At 32.5% G+C, this 19,372-nt stretch overlaps 3 protein-coding genes across 3 annotated transcripts; 1 reads left to right on the top strand and 2 right to left on the bottom strand.

The window, feature by feature from the left end:
- Window positions 1–112: 112 nt before the first annotated feature.
- Window positions 113–1,099, bottom strand: LOC106413971 (40S ribosomal protein S20-2). The gene is made up of 3 exons (XM_013854691.3): window positions 886–1,099; window positions 485–598; window positions 113–399 (listed from the first exon to the last, which is right to left on the bottom strand). Exons 1-3 carry the CDS (start codon window positions 1,085–1,087, stop codon window positions 257–259), a joined length of 459 nt encoding a protein of 152 aa, XP_013710145.2. The 5' UTR covers window positions 1,088–1,099; the 3' UTR covers window positions 113–256.
- Window positions 1,100–10,335: 9,236 nt separating this feature from the next.
- Window positions 10,336–12,196, top strand: LOC106415921 (BAG family molecular chaperone regulator 7). The gene is made up of 3 exons (XM_013856734.2): window positions 10,336–11,229; window positions 11,451–11,741; window positions 11,844–12,196. Exons 1-3 carry the CDS (start codon window positions 10,471–10,473, stop codon window positions 12,048–12,050), a joined length of 1,257 nt encoding a protein of 418 aa, XP_013712188.1. The 5' UTR covers window positions 10,336–10,470; the 3' UTR covers window positions 12,051–12,196.
- A 221-nt stretch (window positions 12,197–12,417) lies between these two features.
- Window positions 12,418–15,924, bottom strand: LOC106414134 (NAC domain-containing protein 101). The gene is made up of 3 exons (XM_013854842.3): window positions 14,431–15,924; window positions 13,638–13,821; window positions 12,418–13,527 (listed from the first exon to the last, which is right to left on the bottom strand). Exons 2-3 carry the CDS (start codon window positions 13,795–13,797, stop codon window positions 12,641–12,643), a joined length of 1,047 nt encoding a protein of 348 aa, XP_013710296.1. The 5' UTR covers window positions 13,798–13,821; window positions 14,431–15,924; the 3' UTR covers window positions 12,418–12,640.
- Between the last annotated feature and the right edge of the window lie 3,448 nt (window positions 15,925–19,372).

Genomic DNA, 19,372 nt, shown 5'->3' on the forward strand with positions numbered 1-19,372 from the left:
CAAACACACCAGACGATTCAGAAGGTATGTTAGTAACTCACATTAACATAGGTAAAGGTCGTGTGGGCTGGTTCATGAAGTTGAGATCAAGGACCACTGGTCCTTTCACAAATTTTCTAGAAAGTTTGCAAGCCTTTCAACAACTCAGAGAATCGTGTACAAGCGCGTTATTATAATAATCTCAGTTTTGATAGATGTAAATAACAAACTCTGAAAAGATGAATATCTCAACTAAAGAGCTAAAGTTTTCAATAATCTAAGAGTCGGCGATGGTGACTTCGACCTCGACACCAGGTTCAATCGTGATGGAAGTGATTTGCTTGACCACATCAGGAGAGCTGAAGAGATCAATCACTCGCTTGTGCACCCTAAGTTCGAATCTGTCCCATGTGTTGGTTCCTGTTAAAATAACAATGGTAACGAGTTTCAACTATGTCAACAAACAAGATCGACGAGCTGAATCACGTATACGAATTGTATATACCTTCACCACAAGGAGCTTTTCGGGTAGTGATCTTAAGAACCTTGGTGGGCATTCTCACTGGTCCCTTGGTTCTCAGTCTCTTGTCCTTAGCTCCACGAACCAAATCAGCACACACTGCACGAAACAAATAAGGCATCAAAAACACTCCTTCACAGTTCGACCAAAAACCTTCCATTTCATTCAATTCGAATAAAGCTACAACCTTTGCTAAACCCTAAATTGTAAACCCTAGATCGGCTAATTTGATTCCTCTACCAGATTTCTTAAAACGATTAAAACCCTAAAAATTCTCAACGGACTTAGACGAGAGCTGATCAAAATCAAAACCATTAATCAAGAACGTGATTGCTAAAATGAGACGATTAGGTCATCAAAATCAAAAGTAAAAGATGTAAAAAAACCTTTCTCAAGGTTCTTCACATTCTTGGAGGAGAGAGTAATCCTGATCTTATGAATTTGCTCGAGTGGCTCTTCCAAACCAGCCTTCGTGGGCTTCATTGCTGCATAAGCCATGTTTTCTTTCTTCTTTTTAACGACGGCGACGAAGGAAATACCAGAAACTTTAAATATAAAAGACTCCTGGAATGAAAACCCCAAGGCCATCAAGTTATAGCCCACTTAACTGGGCTGAACCCGAAGAATTTACATCTATATTATTAAAAGAGAAGTATCCATTTGAAAATGTTCTTATTTCATTAATTAAACTTTCTATTTTTTTTAACTTGTTTTTTTCAGTTGCATTTATGAAATATCCTAAAATGAATAAAACTGTCTAATTTATTACTTGTTTTTTCAGTTACATTAATGAAATATGCTTAACTGAATTTAAACTTCCTATTTTATTGTTTATCCTTTTCATTTACCTTAATAAAATACCCTTAAATAAATTTGGACATAATGTCATTTAATCAACCAAAAAAAACTCATGAGTTATCCTTACGTGCATAATTTTAATAATAGAGATTTTTAAAAATGTGCATCATTAAAATGTTACCTAAAACATGCAGCACTAATATATAACATGCATCAATAAAACTAGAATTTGACTCACACAATTGTATGAATATTATTTTCAGTTGATTAAATTTAAAAATAATTATTTATTCAAAAAATATTTAAGAATGACTATGTTTTTAAAAATTATATGGTATTATTTTCTCATAACTCATTTGTCATTTGATAAATTGTTAGAAAGAAAATTTTAGCATAATATAACTTAGTTGTTATTTGCTAAATTTATGGTTTTTATTTATATTTTTTATTATTTAATTATAATATTTTCATTTTATATTTGAAAGATAAATGAATTTTCTTTCAAACAATATTTTTGTAAATGTATTTTTTAAAAAATAATCAATAAAAATTGTTATTATCATTGAATATCATTATTTTTGACATAATTTGAGTTTTTTTTACATCAAAACTTATCATATTTTAGGATTATTTTAATTTAAAATGTAATTTTCATATTTTTCAAACAAATTCTAAAAATATTTTTTAAATATTTTGTTGTATTTGTTAAAAAAATATTGAGTTGCATTTCAAATAAAAATGTAAAGATATTAAAATTATTCTAATTAAAATATGTAAAATTTAATATAGTTTTAAGGAAATGATCAAAATAAAAAAAATTACACATAAAATAATCATGATTTTTGTTAACTGGGCGGATCATTATTTATATGATATCGCACATGGAAGAAAAATTTCTGTTTTTAAAATTATATAATTAACTCTATACTCATTTTTTTATATTTTTTACTTATTCAATTTATGAACCGGACCGGTTACCTAAACCATCTTATAAGAAGAACAAAAGAAGGTTATAATTTACAAACAAAACTTTAGTTTAAAAAGAACTTTAAAAGAAAGCGTAACTAATGAGAAACATTCTTGTATCCAACTCACTTTTCTGATATTATAATATAAGCTTCCGAAGCTTTATTTGAAAATTGAAATCCCATATATATTAATAAAGACACGTTTAAAAAGTTATAACACGTTGTTTGTATTAATTAAAAAAGTGTCCTTGCTGAGTTGTCACGTAATTAAAATGTCAATTTTGCTTACGTGTTGGTTTGAGAATCAATTGAAAATTTTGTTAGTCCAAAATTAAATTGTTAGGGAATGTTATATTATGGACTATTCATTTATCAAATTGAAATTATTATATATTATTTCCTTAAATAAAACATACGGAATTATCTAATGTGATTAAGATATATATGATAATTAATAATTTTAAATAATAAAGATTTGCTAACAATTTGTATACTTTCTATCATTTTTTTTTTAATTATTTATTATTAAAATAAATTACACAATTGCATTAATCATATAATAAAAATTTATATTATTTGTATATGTTGTATTTTGAATTTTTCAAAACGAGTATAAATTACTAAAACTGTTAAAAGTCTCACATAAACTTTTGTGATCAATGTTAAATTTTTTTTCTATAATTAGATACAATGATTATAAAATTATATGAATAAATAATTTTATTTCAATAGGTGTTTATGTATATATATATATATATATATATATATATTCCATATTGTTTAAATTAAACTATACATCATGTAAAAATATATGCTTATATTTTGATAACTGCGTTGAACATATATTGAAAAGTTAATATTTTAATTTTGAAATCTTTATTGTTTTTTTAAATGATTATAAATTATTGAAACCACTAAACATTCCACATTAAAAAAAATCGTTGGTGTAACCTTTTGTTACACAAATATGCAAATAATCATAAAATCATATGAGTAGAAACCTCATTTTAATAAATATCCATATTAAAAGTACTAGGTGATTTTTCCATGCTCATGCACGAATATAAATATTTCTAAAGTAAATATACTAAAATAATTGATTGCTATTTACTTTTAATTTTAAATTAATTTATAATTTGTATGCATCATTTATATTAATAATATTATATTACTTTAATTATACATATGATTTCATATATATTATGTCTAATCGATTTTGTTGTTTCGATTTACTTATAATTTGGATAAATTGGATTGCATCTCCGAATTCAATTATAATATTTTTTATTCTATATATTAAAATTTTATTAATTTCTTATTTGCATTTAGGTGGTTGTTGTGTTAGATATGTAAATATATTTTATGAAGATTATGTATAACTTAAGATATATTGTGCTTAGAATGAAATAAAAAATAAATTAAAGTGTCTGATTCTAAATTACATAAATTAGTGTAACAATAACATTCTGAAGTCTCATGCATATATATAAATCTAACAAAAGAACTAAATAGTAATAGTTGGTTAATATTTTAATTTCATTTTTAATATGTTTTGAGTTTTCCTATGATTTATATTTATAAAATAAATTATTATTCTTATAAAATTATATATTCTTATCGTAGTTAAATCTATGATTTTAGATAATAACTAAAATATTTTATAAATTTTAAATAATTTTATACCTTTGATTTTTTGAATGGAAACTGAAATTTCTTTTAAATAATTTTAAAATGAGAATTCAGATTTGTTTTGGTATTTTGATTATGGTTCTATTAAGTTCCACAAACATAAAAATTTAAAATTTAAAAGCAAATTTAATATTAAGAAAACAGATAACTTTAATAATGGTAAAATATAATATATCTACCTTATTAAACTATTTGTAACTATTTGATCAAACGATGTTTATGTTTAAACTTTATTTATAATTTATCGACATTTTTGTAATTGAAAGATATTATAGTGAACTAAATTTATGAAAAATAAATAAAATATTTCAATAATACTAATTATAAACTATTTTAAATCAATTAAACATATATCATTGTATGTTACTTAATTATTTTATGTAATCATCTAAGAAAATATATAGATATATAAAAATATTTCTATTACTTTGAATTTTTTTGTATTGTTTAAAATTATGTTTTAAAAGAAATAATATTAGGCAATTGGTCATACTCAGAAAAATCTCTCTTTGATTATTCTCTGGATTCTATGGTAAAGTGTTGGTTTGAGGACATGAGGAGGAATCTCACTATTGCTGAGTGGAATGGATTTTTCAATATGTTTAATCCGGAGTTTATTAAAAATTATTCCTCTATGATAATGGATTATGATTGGTATTGTATTATTTCATTGTTAACACAGGTTCCCTTTCGGCACTTTGGGAAGCCTTGGAGCTTTTTGATAATAGAATATAATTTAAAATTGGTTTGGATTCGTGACTGCCAACTACTTTAGAAAAAATGGTACAATGGTTTACATCAGATTGTTGAACTAGGATGGTGTGGTTTTATTTTACATGGGTTTGGCGAATACTTGGATGCAGTTCTGATATGGTGGCTGTGGGGTTTTGATGTTAAAACATTTTCGGGTATCATTAAACCTGTATGTTATGGTCGATGGAGCAATACAAATATTTTTATATATGAAAATATTAAGTTGGAATGTTATAGGACTCGGAAGTCATTGGACCATAAGTTATATCCGGGAGATATGGCACAAACATAAACCAGATTTTTTATTTTTATCTGAAACGAAACAGGATTTCGAATTCGTACAAGGGTTTCAATCACACTATGGATATGATAGGTTGGTTACTGTGGATCCAAATGGGCGGAGCGACGGTTTGGCTCTTTTTTATAACAACGAATATGAAGTAAAAATCTTATATTCTAGCAACATAATGATAGATATAGAGGCGGTGGTCAAAGGAAAGTTTTCCTTACCTTTGTCTATGGGGATCCGGTACAAGAGTTAAGAGAACATGTATGGGAGAGACTAACTCGGTTTGAATTATCACGATCTGAACCTTGGTTTATTATTGGCGATCTAAATGAGATTACGGGGAATCATGAAAAGGATGGGGGAGCACTAAGATGTACAACTTCCTTCATTCCTTTTAACAACATGATAAAAATGGTGGATTACTAGAATTTCCGGCTCGAGGTAATAAACTGTCTTGGCAAGGAAGGAGGGGCAAAGGAAAAGGAGCAGTGATGGTTAGATGTCGATTGGATCGGGCCTTGGCAAATGAGGAATGGCATACGCTTTTTCTACGCTCTTACACAGAATATCTGAAGATGGTGGGTTCTGATCACCGTCCTGTGGTTGCTTTTCTGGAGGATAATTTATCACGAAAGAGAAAGGGACAGTTCAGGTTTGATAAGAGATGGGTTGGACAGGAGGGTCTCATGGAATCGATAGTAGCAGGCTGGACAGAAAATCAGGGAGGACATATTGCGGATGTTGTTACAAAAATTAATAATTGCCGCCATGAAATATCGTCATGGCGAAAAGATAACCAACCATACGGGAATGACAAAATTAAAGATCTTCAACATGCATTGGAAGAAGTTCAAATGGATAATAATAGAACACAAGAGGAGATTCTTGAGGTATCCAAGAAGTTACAAGAGGCTTATAAGGATGAGGAGGAATATTGGCACGAGAAAAACCGAAATATGTGGTATTCATCTGGGGATCTTAATACTAAGTTTTATCATGCCTTAACAAAGCAGCGTAGGGTTAGCAACAAAATAGTGGGACTCCATGATGATATGGATAATTGGATAACAGAGGAGAACAGAGTTGAGAAGGTGGCAGTTGACTATTTTGATGATTTGTTTAGCACCACTAATCCAACGGAATTTGATAGCTTTTTGGAAGAGATAGTTCCGTCTATCTCCCCTCAAATGAATCAAATTTTATTAAGACTAGCAACGGAGGAAGATGTTCGACAAGCTTTATTCATGATGCACCCGGAGAAATCGCCAGGTCCGGATGGAATGACAGCTCTCTTTTTCAACATTTCTGGCATGTATTAAGAAAGAAGTGGTTGAGATGGTGAATAATTTTCTGGTTACAGGAAATATGGATCCACGTTTAAATATTACTAATATTTGTATGATTCCGAAAATAGAGAGACCTACAAGGATGACAGAACTAAGGCCGATAAGTCTATGTAATGTTGGTTATAAGATCATCTCGAAAGTCTTGTGTCAAAAATTGAAAATTTGCCTACCACAACTAATCTCGGAGACACAATCGGCTTTTGTGGCAGGCAGGTTAATATCGGATAATATTCTTATAGCACAGAAAATGTTTCATGGATTGAGAACCAATAAGTCTTGCCGAAACAAGTTTATGGCGATCAAAACAGATATGAGTAAGGCGTATGATAGGATAGAGTGGAGTTTTATTGAGGCTCTTCTTCACAAAATGGGATTTGATCCTCGATGGATCAATATAATGTTGGAATGTATATCGTCGGTTCAATATATGGTACTCCTCAATGGTCAGCCACGAGGTCTCATAACCCCCCCCCCCAAGCGGGGCTTGCGTCAAGGGGATCCTTTGTCTCCTTATTTATTCATCATGTGCACCGAGGCATTAATTGTGAATATTAAGAAGGCGGAGAGAGCGAAACAATTAACTGGTCTGAAGGTAGCAAGGGTTTGTCCAACAATTTCTCATTTGCTATTTGCAGATGACAGTCTTTTCTTTTGCAAGGCAAATAAAGAGGAATATCAAACCATTCTCAGGATTCTAAAGGAATATGAGATGGTCTCAGGGCAACTAATTAATTTCCAGAAATCCTCAATTTAATTTGGACATAAAATTGAAGAATCCAGCCGTCAAAAATTGAGAGATATTTTGAGAATCCAGAATATAGGAGGAATGAGATCTTATTTAGGTTTACCAGAAAGTCTTGGAGGATCAAAGGTACAAGTGTTTGGCTTTGTACAAGAGCGCTTGAATAATATGGTTAATGGATGGACTTTTCGATTCTTTACTAAAGGAGGAAATGAGGTGATTATAAAATCGGTGGTTACGGCATTGCCAATCATGTGATGTCTGTTTATCGGTTACCGAAGGTTACAGTTAAAAAGCTAACAAGTGCAGTAGCTCAGTTTTGGTGGAGTCCAGGAGAAGCACAAAATGTATGCATTGGAAATCATGGGATAAATTATGTGCTCCTAAAGATAATGGTGGACTAGGCTTTAAAGATCTTATTGATTTTAACACGGCGATGCTTGGAAAGCAATTGTGGTGGCTGATTGAGAAGCCAAATACTCTTTTTTTCAAGAGTCTTCAAAGGAAGGTATTATAGGAATGCTTCACCCCTGGAACCGATCCGTTCATACTCCCCGTCATATGGCTGGAGGAGTATACTTCTGCTAGATCTTTGGTTTGTAAGGGACTAATTAAAAGGGTGGGAACAAGTTCATCTATCTCAGTATAGAATGATCATTGGATCCCAGCCACTCGCCCGAGACGAGCAAACAAAAAACTTCAAAACAGTTACCCGGACCTTACAGTGGATTCTCTCATCAACTCGGAATCCCGAACATGAAATTTGCAGGCAATCAGGGCTTTGGTGGATCCTCATGATGCACAAATTATAGAAAGTATACCTTTGAGTAGAAATCCGATGGAAGATAGGAATGGATGGCATTTCACTAACAATGGGAAATACTCGGTTCAATCAGATTATCAAGTGGAGCGGATCTATCCTGATAGGGAAAAACCACCAGAATTTATTGGTCCAACAGTGGATATACTAAAAGCTTTCTGCTGGAAAGTGCGGTGTCCCCCGAAGATACAACATTTCTTATGGCAAATCCTTTCAGGATGTATAGTGGTAATGAAAAATCTACAAACAAAGGGAATACAAGGGGATATATGTTGTGCTCGATGTGGAGATCCGGAGGAATCAATAAACCATGTGTTTTTTTCAATGTCCTCCAGCACGTCAAGTATTGACTTTATCTAAGATACCATCGAACCCCAATATTTTTCCTTTTAGTTCTTTCTTCGCCAACATGGATCACATATTTTGGAGAGTCAATCCAAGGCAGATGACCACCAATTTGCATGGATATTGTGGTATATATGGAAAGCTCGGAATAACAAGGTGTTTAGTAATCTGGATATTGATCCAAGGGACACACTGAAAATAGCGGAATTGGAATCAACGCTTTGGGCTGAGGCACATGTAGTAAAGGTTCAAACGAAGGAGCATGAGGCACAGAACATACCCACTGTACCGACTTCAGGACGATGATGCTTCATAGATGGTTCATGGAAAGACAAGGATTTATTTTCAGGGCAAGGCTGGTATAGCACTTTACCAGGTTTTGATGGTATACTAAGGGCAAGGAATGTAAGGGCAGTCTTTCACCTCTACACTCGGAGGTGGAGGCATTAGTTTGAGCAACGGAAAGTATGAAGAATTTAAGACAGTTTTAGGTTACGTTTGCAACAGATTGTTCTCAATTGGTGAAGATGATTTCGGAACCAGAAGAATGCCCAGCATTGGGAAGTTACCTGGAAGACATAAAGCTTTTAAAAAGAAGTTTCCTCAACTCAGACATCGTTCATGTACCCCGGACGGAGAACCTACGGGCGGATAGCTTAGCACGCAGTGCTAAGAAACAACTGTCTTTCGTAGTTCACATGGATGCGGAGTTACCAATTTGGTTTACAGAGTCAACACGAGTTTGTAAATGTTTCCTGTCAAAAAAAATATATATATTTCTTTTTCTAATATCAAATTATTTGTGTAAATTTATTTTAATGAAATCAAATTTATATTTTTCATCTAAGAAAATATAGATATAATGAAAGTATTTTATTACTTCAAAAGTATATTTTATGTTATTTAAAAATATTTTTTTAAATGTAATATTATTATTTTGTGAACTTTCCCTTTTTTATGAAATCATATTATACATACATATATTTTTGTTTTCAATACGTTTTTTTCTTTATAAAAATATTTCTTTTTTATTATATGTATATTTTTTGGAAAATTTTATAAAAGAAACTAAATAAATAATAGTATTTTAAATGTAATACATTAATTCATTAAGGGTATCAATGTAATAAACCCTTGTGAAAGTTAACGTGAGATCAACACATAGTAAACTGACTTCTCAAATAATATTATAGAGATATTATATATCTATGTTAATATCATTTAAATTTAATTATATCTCATATAAATAGATAAGATTGATTGATTTGATTTATTTACCCTAAAATGATTGCGAATAAACAAAAGCGGTCGTTTAATTTATATGCGCACGCCAATTTATTACATAATAATAACTAATTTATTTATTATTTAATATATAATTATTATTTTATTATTTCATAGTATGTAGCAAAATATAAAATAAGTAATAAATATAAAATGTTTATTTTGCACAAGGCGGAGATCGTAACCTAAGTATGTATCCTTTTAAAAAATTTAATTCTTAGAATTTTTCTATATCTGAGGCCAAAAAAAAAATAATGAAATGAGAATAAACTCTAAAATGAAAAAAGCGTCACAAAAATGAAAAAAATATTGAAGATAGATCGGATTGACACGTGAACGTAAACTTCTCATAACCATAATTAACTTTTAAATTGCTAAATCATGATATAAAACTGAGCTGACATGGTAAACAAATTATGTAATTAACAAAAAATTGATTTCTTCGGCCTAAATGTTAGATTATTATGATTTTTTGACCTAATACTTTAAAAAATGAGATCAGCTAATGAGTAAACAAGTTATATAATTAACAAAAAAAATTTAAAAATTGTTTAAGGGCGAAAAATATTAATTTGATCGAGAATATAAATTTTATTTTTTCATATGATATTTTTTAAATAAATTTTCATATAAATTTAATTGGTGCAATGCGCATGTATCATCCTAGTTGAAAAGTCATGGACATGGCGAACCGGATTTCCGGATTTGAAGGTGTCAAACTAGCCCATGAGGCCCACTTGTTTTTTGACTGTCTCTCATCCCATCTTCGTAAAACTCAAGAATTTGTCGTCTTCTTCATTCTATGTATTCGATCGACATCATCATAACTGGACAAACCAAAAGAGCCCTTGTTTCTTCTTACACTGGTTATCATTATTACTGTAACACTGATTCGCTGAGTTAGGGAAACCCCGAGTCAAAACACTTACCACCAACCATGAGCTGGATTCGTAGACTCGATCTCATCGATCCCTACTACACATGTTCTCCTCTCATCGTCCGAGAAACCTCCATTGTGGAGCCCTCACCATTCTTTCCTTCCTTCATCCACGACGACGAAGATCTCGCCTTCCCTCTCGGATTCCCATCGCCTTCCCCACTCGATCTATTCGAAAGCGTGACGGATCTGGTCAAGATCGAGAAATCCCCGTCGTCTTGCAAGTACCAGCTGGTTCGCCGGAGGGCGGAGCCGGAGTATCCTCTCCAGTATCTCTGCGACCGAGTTTCCGAGCTCGAAATTAAGTTCGAGCGCCTGGTCGGTCCTAAGGGGCGTGACTCCGACAGGAAGTACAAGCTGACGAAGGAGATCAAGGGCTCCGGAGAGAGGAAGTACAAATGGGAGGCGGAGATCCAAGGGCCGCCGGGGAGGAAGTACAAGTGGGAAGCTGAGTTTGAAGGTCCTGGGGAGAGGAAGTACACGTGGACGACGGAGATTAAAGGCGGGAAGGAGGATGGGGTTGCTCCGAAGAAGGCCAAGGCCAAGGCAAAAGCTGAGGCTGAGGCGGAGAAGAAGATGAAGAAGAAGAAGAGTTACAACTGGACGACGGAGTTGAAGTCGGAGAGGGAGAACGGAGAGCTGCAGCACACGTACACGATCAAAGCTTCCTCTGGAGGCGAGAAGAAGAAGAAGGAGAAGCCACGTGTCGTAGAGATCGAGGAGGATGAAGAAGAACATGGAGCCATCCTTCTCAGGAAGGTATCATCTATCTATATTGTCTCTTGCTTTTACTCTGTTTATATGTGATTAATACGTTTGATTTTTAGTTTATAAACTTTTCTGGAAACAGTAGTTTGATTTTGATTGGCATGATTGAGATTGGTGTGTTCAAAGGTTGAACCTTTACTCCCTTGTGTTTAATATACAGACCCATCTTGATGTACTTACTTACTTTTATCTTAATGTTTGTGGTTATAAAGGCGTATTCAAGAAGAAGTGGAGCAGTAAGGACCAAGAAGGGAAAAAACAAAGAAATGCCGCCTGAATACGCGGCTGTGATGATCCAGAGGGCTTTTAGAGCTTATCTGATTCGCCGCTCAAAAGCATTACGTGCTCTTCGTGATCTAGCCATCGCAAAGACCAAACTGAAGGAGCTAAGAGCTTCATTCCACAACTTCAACTTCCGTCGCGTGATCTCTCGTGATGCAGAGGAGCGCCAGAAGTTCTCTGAGAAGATCATTGTCCTCCTCCTCACTGCTGATGCCATAGAGGTACTTCTTAGTGTTTTGCTCTTTAGTGAGATCCAGGTAGACAGTTTTTAAGGTGTTGACTGATAAGAACCTGTGGGACTTGTTTGTAACTTTTGGTATCAGGGAGTTGATGTGATGGTTAGAGGAGCAAAGAGATCAATGGTGGATGAGCTGGAAGCAATGTTGGAGGTTGTAGACCCGCAACCGCAGCAGGGGAAGTCATTGTCGATGCTGAGAAGAACATTCGATATGCCAGACCGTATGATCCGCAATGAATTCGCTGAGGGAGTGACTCAGATTGTGCAGATGCTTGAAACAGAAGAAGAATGATGGAACCTATGTGTGTACGTGATTCAGAGGCTGTTTTTGTTGTGTCTTTGGAATAATTAATTAGCCTCTTTTGTTTGCTTAGTGTCTTCTTGAGAATGTTTCTAATTACGGTGAGAAAAAATAATAATGATGGGAGTGTCTGTTTATCTGTCTCATCCAGGCCCGTCCCTGCAATAAGGCAACTAAAGCGGGCATCCGCTTTAGGTCACAAAATATAAACAAAACATTAATACCATTTGTCACTGAATTATATACTTAGGTCAAATGGTTTAGAAGTTTGATATGAGTTACCATACCGTAATTTGATTCTCTTTTTGTCCGACATAGATTTAATTTTTACCATTCGATAACTCTATATTTAACCACATTTAGAAATAATTATAGTCTTTGTTTATATATTTCATAAAACTATAAAGTTACACCGGGTGGCAAACAAGCTATAAAGTTTACATAATAAATAAACAATTTTCGTATAAAAATTAGAATTAGTAAGTCGTTAAGACATGCGTATGATGTAATCAATGAGCATGAGCCTCGATTTAATTATAATAAGGCATTCGAATTCACACATGCACGTTTGAAGATGGATATTATGGGTGTGTGTTTTGAGACCAAGAGTAGAAGGAACATGGAGAAGAAGGCGATGCATTCATTGAAACCATTGTTGCTTGCTCTTCAGAGAGATGATGGAATGTTTCAATCGAATTATCAGATGGGTCTTTGTTAACTTCTTCGTCTTCTTGGCTCATGATTAGCTGAGAGGCAACAAATTTGTCAAGAGTTTGCCACTCCATCACTTGATCATTATGGTCATCATTGAGCAGTAATCCTGACTGATGATGGTGATGATCAGTGTTTGTGTTCATCATAATCATATGATCATCATCATTAGTAATAACTTGACCATGATCAACTTCTCCATCTCCTTGCACTAATGTGGTTGGTGTTGCGTTGATAGTGCTCAGTACAACACCATAAGGGTCATTATCATTGTGATGTAACGATGATGATGAGGCTTGAAACATTCTTGGGCTCTCTAGATCAGGAAGATGGTAGTAGCTACCATTAGCGACATCCATTTGCTGCACGAACCAATTAGATTCTTGGCCTGATGATGATGATCCCATCATTGTTCTTGGATTGTTGTAATTCATCATCGTTGTTAGTTTCTTCTTGAAAGCACGACAAACCACCCATCCTTCCTCATGAGGTGGTCCATTTTCATCGGTCTCAAGACGATATTCATGCACTATCCAATCCGATTTCTGACCATTTGGGGCCCGACCTTTGTAAAACACAAGAGTCTTCCTCATGCCCACAAGCTCTTGCTTCGAGTATATGGCCTTGTCTCGACCTGTTGCTTTCCAAAATCCTGACCCTGTTGCTCTATTGGTTCGTGTCCCTGTTGGATACTTCTTGTCCTTGTGGCTAAAGAAATACCATTCCCTCTCTTCTCCTGTACCTCTTCCACATAACTCTGTATTTATTAAAAAAAAACATTATCGACTATAAAATATATAACATATTGGCAAAATATTTATTGTCAGTTGATTCAAATTAACCTTTAACAACTAATGATGTACATACCCTGGATGTCCCATGGCTCGATTTTGTAAAGATCAACATCTTTGATAACATCAACTTGCATCCCGGGGAATGCAACTTTCTTCTTAAGATAATAGTCAACGAGTTCTTCGTCGGTTGGATGAAATCGGTAACCGGGAGGAATGAGTGAGCGACTCTCCATATTTGATATTTTTAAATTTAATTTCTGCAATTGCAGTATGTAACATATACTCTATCATCAAAGGTGAATATAAAAGATATATGTAGCTAATGTGAAATCAAGTATTCAAGTAAGTCTACATAGGAGATGATGTGTCCACACACGTAGTTATGATTTAAAGTATATACTTGATCCATTTCATCATGAAAAAGGTTGTTTTTTTTTATCATAAACTATTACGTTGGAATACTCATAATATCTCGTTAGTACCAAATTCCACGCATAACATAACATGTTTCAAAAAAAAAAAGAATCATGATATATATGCATGGGTTTTAAACTAGTAGTTAACTTTCCATAATGTGCACTACTATATTTGATGAAAATGTTATTAAAAAGGGAGAAAAAATAACAATGAACATCATTTATAAAAAACAAACTCCATACGTGAGATAAGTAATGAACATCACATACTTTCCAACAAAAGGAGAAAAACAATGTAGTCCTCTTGTCCTTTAAATAAGAAAAGGAAGAAAGTAGTTATACTTATAACCTAAGATCTCGTGAACCAAAGTTAAATATCTGGTGATATTGCACATCACAAAAACTAGAAACCACATGCACACATGGTTCGATATACTGAAATAAACTTACTTGGATCTTCTTCTTATATGCGAGATTTATAAGAACTTTAGAATGGGTTCTTCTCCTGGTTCCTTGTAGACTTGGACAAAGAGACAAAAGCGTTTTGTCTTGTGTATGTTGTTGATATCATGAAAGACTGAGTATATATTCCGATACTGGCGGATTCTCTAGGCTTATATGAACCCATATATATAGGCACATGTTAATGTAAACAGAGACAAAAACTTTCATGATGCAAAAGGAAATGTGCTTTTTATTTTATTTTATGTGATTTTTTATTCTATACTTTCTTGAGAGAAGATTCTATTCAGATTTTCGGGAGACTTTAATTATAACTTAGCTATCACTCTCTTCCTCTCTCTACCTGAAGTGTTGAATAAGTTTTCACTTTCTATGTGTGTGTGATAGAGAAGTAATATGATCTTTTAGAACTATATCTACCAACTATTGAATGCGACATCTTCAAATAAAGTTATTCTGTTTAATTTATTGAAGAAATTAATTAGTTATATATGCTTTGTTCAAAAACGCGGGTAAGAGCATCTTCAATCGCACTTTATTTTCTATTCTAAAATAGAATTTAGAGTAAAAATATTCCAATGATATTCTATTTTCTACTTTTAATAGAGTAAAAATGAGTTTACTCTATATATAGAGTAAGTTATTTATGTTTTGTTCATCATTATATTTTCACACTAAAATAGAGTACCATTGGAATGAAACTCATATTGGAAAAACATATTACGATTTGACTTTAAACGTAGGGTTCAGTTAATCAGAAAAGCTGAAGAACTTATCATTTTTGTAGATTTGTAATCCGAAATTAAATGTTCTTTAATAGATTTATCATAGGTTGATCAAAACATATAAGATTAGCAAGAAAAGCAATGGAAATCACAAAAAAATAATAAAAGAATGGCATCTGTAGTTAGTTCTAAGAATTGCAGATTTGAGATAGAAGACATGATTATTTTTGTATTTCATTTCACTAAACCTAAAAGCACACACCTGTACTCGAACCCATGACACGTGATTAATGACAAAAATCACTGACTACTACACCATCTGTCCAAATTATTATTTATTCATATTATATAAACCCATAGAAACCACTAAATTACTCTGTTAATCTGTATAATCTCCGAATAATTGATTTGGTGCAAAGCCCTACGGGGACACGCATTACGTCTAGCGCAGTCCCGAACAATGGTTATATGCGGATTTGCGTTTGGGGCGGTACGGTCACTGTGGCCGCAATAGATACATTTTGTGTTGTGGTTTGGTGGTTGTGGGATCGTACCGCCTCAAGAGAAAAACAAACATTTCAATTGTTTTGTCATCCAATCGTTACGTTTTGGACGATCAAGACCAAAATATATTTAATAATATTTGCATTCAAATATAAAACAACTATAGAAAATATCTTAAGGCGTCCTTACTTACGCAAGTAGACTATTTTGTTTACCTTTATCGGCTGCGTTTATTCTCCCGTGTTGATGTTACTCAAATATCACTGTACTCTTGGATTAATTAAACTAAGCAATCACTACTTCTTGTTGACCATCACATCTATAACACCAATATAATATATGCTGCTCATGTTAGGTTACTAGATTCGTTTGGTGAAATTGATACGCAAGTTTTTCTTTTAATAAACAATGTATTGATTTAGTCTGTCTTATTCAGGTTTCTGTGTCTTGATGCCTTGATGGATAGATGTTGCACCAACAACAACAACAAGCTTGTAAGACCATCTATAATGGTTCACCATATTTTTCACTCTAAAATAAAGTAACTTTATAATAGAGTTATGATATACTCCAATGGTACTTTATTCAAGAATGAAAAATAGAGTGATGAACAAAAAAAATACAATTTACAATTTATATATAGAGTAAACCTATTTTTTACTCTATTATAGAATGAAAAATAGAGTATCACTGGATCATTTTTACTGTAAACTCTATTTCAGAGTGGAAAATAGAGTGGTACTCTATTTTAAAATGGTACTATATTTTAAGTATCATTTTAAAGTGGTTTCTATTTTAGAGTGAAAAATAGAGTGAAATTGTAACTATTTGATTTACTAGTTACAGAAAGTTTTCCAAAATACTTATAATATTTCAACTATCAAATTTAATTAATTAACTGTTGAACAAAAAAAGAATTCCATTACATAACTCTTACAAGTTAATTGGTAGGAAAATGTTTTGGGAGAAATTATGCATATTCTTTGCGAGCTCAAACTTAAGATTCTATGATAATTGTACAACATATATATATCAAATGTTTTATTTTATTTTTCTTAAGTATACAATTATGTGAACTTTCAATAGATGATATCGTAAGAAACATAACACTACAAGAAAACATCGGAATTCTGACGGACATTCCGACGGAAAATGAAATCCTCGGAATTTCCCGAGGAATTTCCGAGGAAATTCCGAGGAAACCCAAAATTTGGGTTTCCTCGGAATTTCCTCGGAATATACCGACGGAATTCCGAGGAAACATCAATCCGTCGGAATATTCCGAGGAAATTCCGACGAACTAGTGATCGATCGATGCGTTTTTGGACATATACCCATCGATCGATCACATTGTTACGCTTTGGTCCATCTTAGTGATCGATCGATGCGTTTTTGGACATAAATACATCGATCGATCCGTTTATAAAAAAACATTCGAGATTTTGAAACCCCAAACACTAGTTCCTCAGAATTTCCTCGGAATATTCCGAGGAAATTCCGAGGAACACTTGATATCCTTGATCGATCGATGGGATTATCTCATCGATCGATCACATTGTTACGCTTTGGTCCATCTTAGTGATCGATCGATGCGTTTTTGGACATAAATACATCGATCAATCCGTTTATAAAAAAACATTCGAGATTTTGAAACCCCAAACACTAGTTCCTCAGAATTTCCTCGGAATATTCCGAGGAAATTCCGAGGAACACTTGATATCCTTGATCGATCGATGGGATAATCTCATCGATCGATCACATTGTTACGCTTTGGTCCATCTTAGTGATCGATCGATGCGTTTTTGGACATAAATACATCGATCGATCCGTTTATAAAAAAACATTCGAGATTTTGAAACCCCAAACACTAGTTCCTCAGAATTTCCTCGGAATATTCCGACGGAATTCTGAGGAAGAAAAGGGTTTCCTCGGAATTTCCTCGGAATATTCCGAGGAAATTCCGAGGAAATAGGGTTTTTAAACCGAAAACAACGTTTTGCGGTTTGAATAACACCTATATAACCCTTATTAAGTGTCTTACGTTCATTATGAAGTCAAAAATTTGTTCATTACCCTATAATAAACACTTTTCCGATTGTATGAACGAAATCCCCACAACGTAACATAAGAGAAACACTTATACACTTTAATGAACGGTAAAGGGAATACTTACAATTCGTTTTGAAATTTTTTATTTCATGGTTTATGCTCATCTATACAAAGAATCCTCAATGGTATGCATTACAATTGTATAAGAAATGAAATACGGCAAAAAAAATTGATGTTTTGAAACCCCAAACACTAGTTCCTCGGTATTTCCTCGGAATATTCCGAGGAAATTCCGAGGAACAATATAAATTAATAGAAATACATGCACAGGATATTCTTTTTCGTCGAATTAATGAAAATATTCCGAGGAAATTCCGACGGATATTTAAGTGGCCGTCGGAATTTCCTCGGAATATTTTCATTTAACCGGGCAAACAAGCCGCCAAATATTTCGCGAAAATTGAAATTGAAAATACTGAGGGAATTCCGACGGAAAATATCCGTCAGACCCAAGGTTTTATAAACTCGAACCGCATCTTCTTCCCCATTTCTCTCTTCTTCCCCATTTCTCTCTTCTTCCTCTCCAGCGATCTCTCTCTCCTTCCGGCGTTCTCCACCTTCTCTCACGACGATCTCTCCGGCGAATCCTTTCCATTCCTTTACAAATCATGTAAGGACCTTATCCCACTCTCTTAGGTCCTATTTGTTAGGTTTTTAAGTAGATTTGATGATTTTAGAAGTTTTTTGATAGATTTTTGTTAGGGTGATTGGGTAGGATTGTGATTTGTTGTGTAATAGGTTTAGAATTGTGATTTGGTTGTGTTGAATTGATTTAGAACTTTTTTTATAAATTGTTTATTATTTTTGTATTTACAAAACGTTTATATAAATTCGATTTTACAAAACGTTTTTGTATATAAATTCGATTTTTGGATTTATAAAAGATGATTTCATATTTATAAAAATATTTATATTTATTAAAACAAATTTTGTATTTATAAAAAAAAATTTTGATTTATAAACACTATTTTTTTATTTTTGTATTTATAAAAACTATTTTTAAATATACAAAACGTTCTTTGTATATAAATTCGTTTTTTGGATTTATAAAAGATGATTTCATATTTTAAAATTAATTTTGTAGTTATAAAACATTTTTTGATTTATAAACATTATTTTATTATTTTTTGTATTTATAAATACTATTTTGTATTTATAAAAAGATGATTTCATATCTATAAAAATATTTATATTTATTAAAACTAATTTTGTATTTATAAAACATTTTTTTATTTATAAACACTATTTTATTATTTTTTGTATTTATAAAAACTATTTTGTATTTATAAAAAGATGATTTCATATTTATAAAAATATTTATATTTATTAAAACTAATTTTGTATTTATAAAACATTTTTTTATTTATAAAAACTATTTTATTATTTTTTGTATTTTAAATATGTTTTCTATTTCAATTTTAATTTTATATTTTTGAATTTCAATTTAAAAAAATAAATTTATAATTTTTTTTTTGAATTTTGGAAATATTCCGAGGAAGTGTATCCCTCGGAATATTCCGACGACATATTCCTCGGAATATTCCGAGGAATTTCCGACGAGAAAAGTCCTCGGAATATTCCGAGGAAATGAA

This window comes from Brassica napus, chromosome C3, assembly GCF_020379485.1.
Source record: "Brassica napus cultivar Da-Ae chromosome C3, Da-Ae, whole genome shotgun sequence".
In the NCBI taxonomy this organism is placed as follows: Eukaryota; Viridiplantae; Streptophyta; class Magnoliopsida; order Brassicales; family Brassicaceae; genus Brassica; species Brassica napus.

Coding starts and splice junctions, on each gene's coding strand:
- LOC106413971 (XM_013854691.3), bottom strand. CDS start 1,087: ATGGCCTTGGGGTTTTCATTCCAGGAGTCTTTTATATTTAAAGTTTCT. Junction 599..885: donor TGTGAAGAACCTTGAGAAAG/GTTTTTTTACAT, acceptor TGTTTCGTGCAG/TGTGTGCTGATTTGGTTCGT. Junction 400..484: donor AAAAGCTCCTTGTGGTGAAG/GTATATACAATT, acceptor TTATTTTAACAG/GAACCAACACATGGGACAGA.
- LOC106415921 (XM_013856734.2), top strand. CDS start 10,471: ATGAGCTGGATTCGTAGACTCGATCTCATCGATCCCTACTACACATGT. Junction 11,230..11,450: donor GAGCCATCCTTCTCAGGAAG/GTATCATCTATC, acceptor GTGGTTATAAAG/GCGTATTCAAGAAGAAGTGG. Junction 11,742..11,843: donor TCACTGCTGATGCCATAGAG/GTACTTCTTAGT, acceptor TTTTGGTATCAG/GGAGTTGATGTGATGGTTAG.
- LOC106414134 (XM_013854842.3), bottom strand. CDS start 13,797: ATGGAGAGTCGCTCACTCATTCCTCCCGGTTACCGATTTCATCCAACC. Junction 13,528..13,637: donor CGAGCCATGGGACATCCAGG/GTATGTACATCA, acceptor TAATAAATACAG/AGTTATGTGGAAGAGGTACA.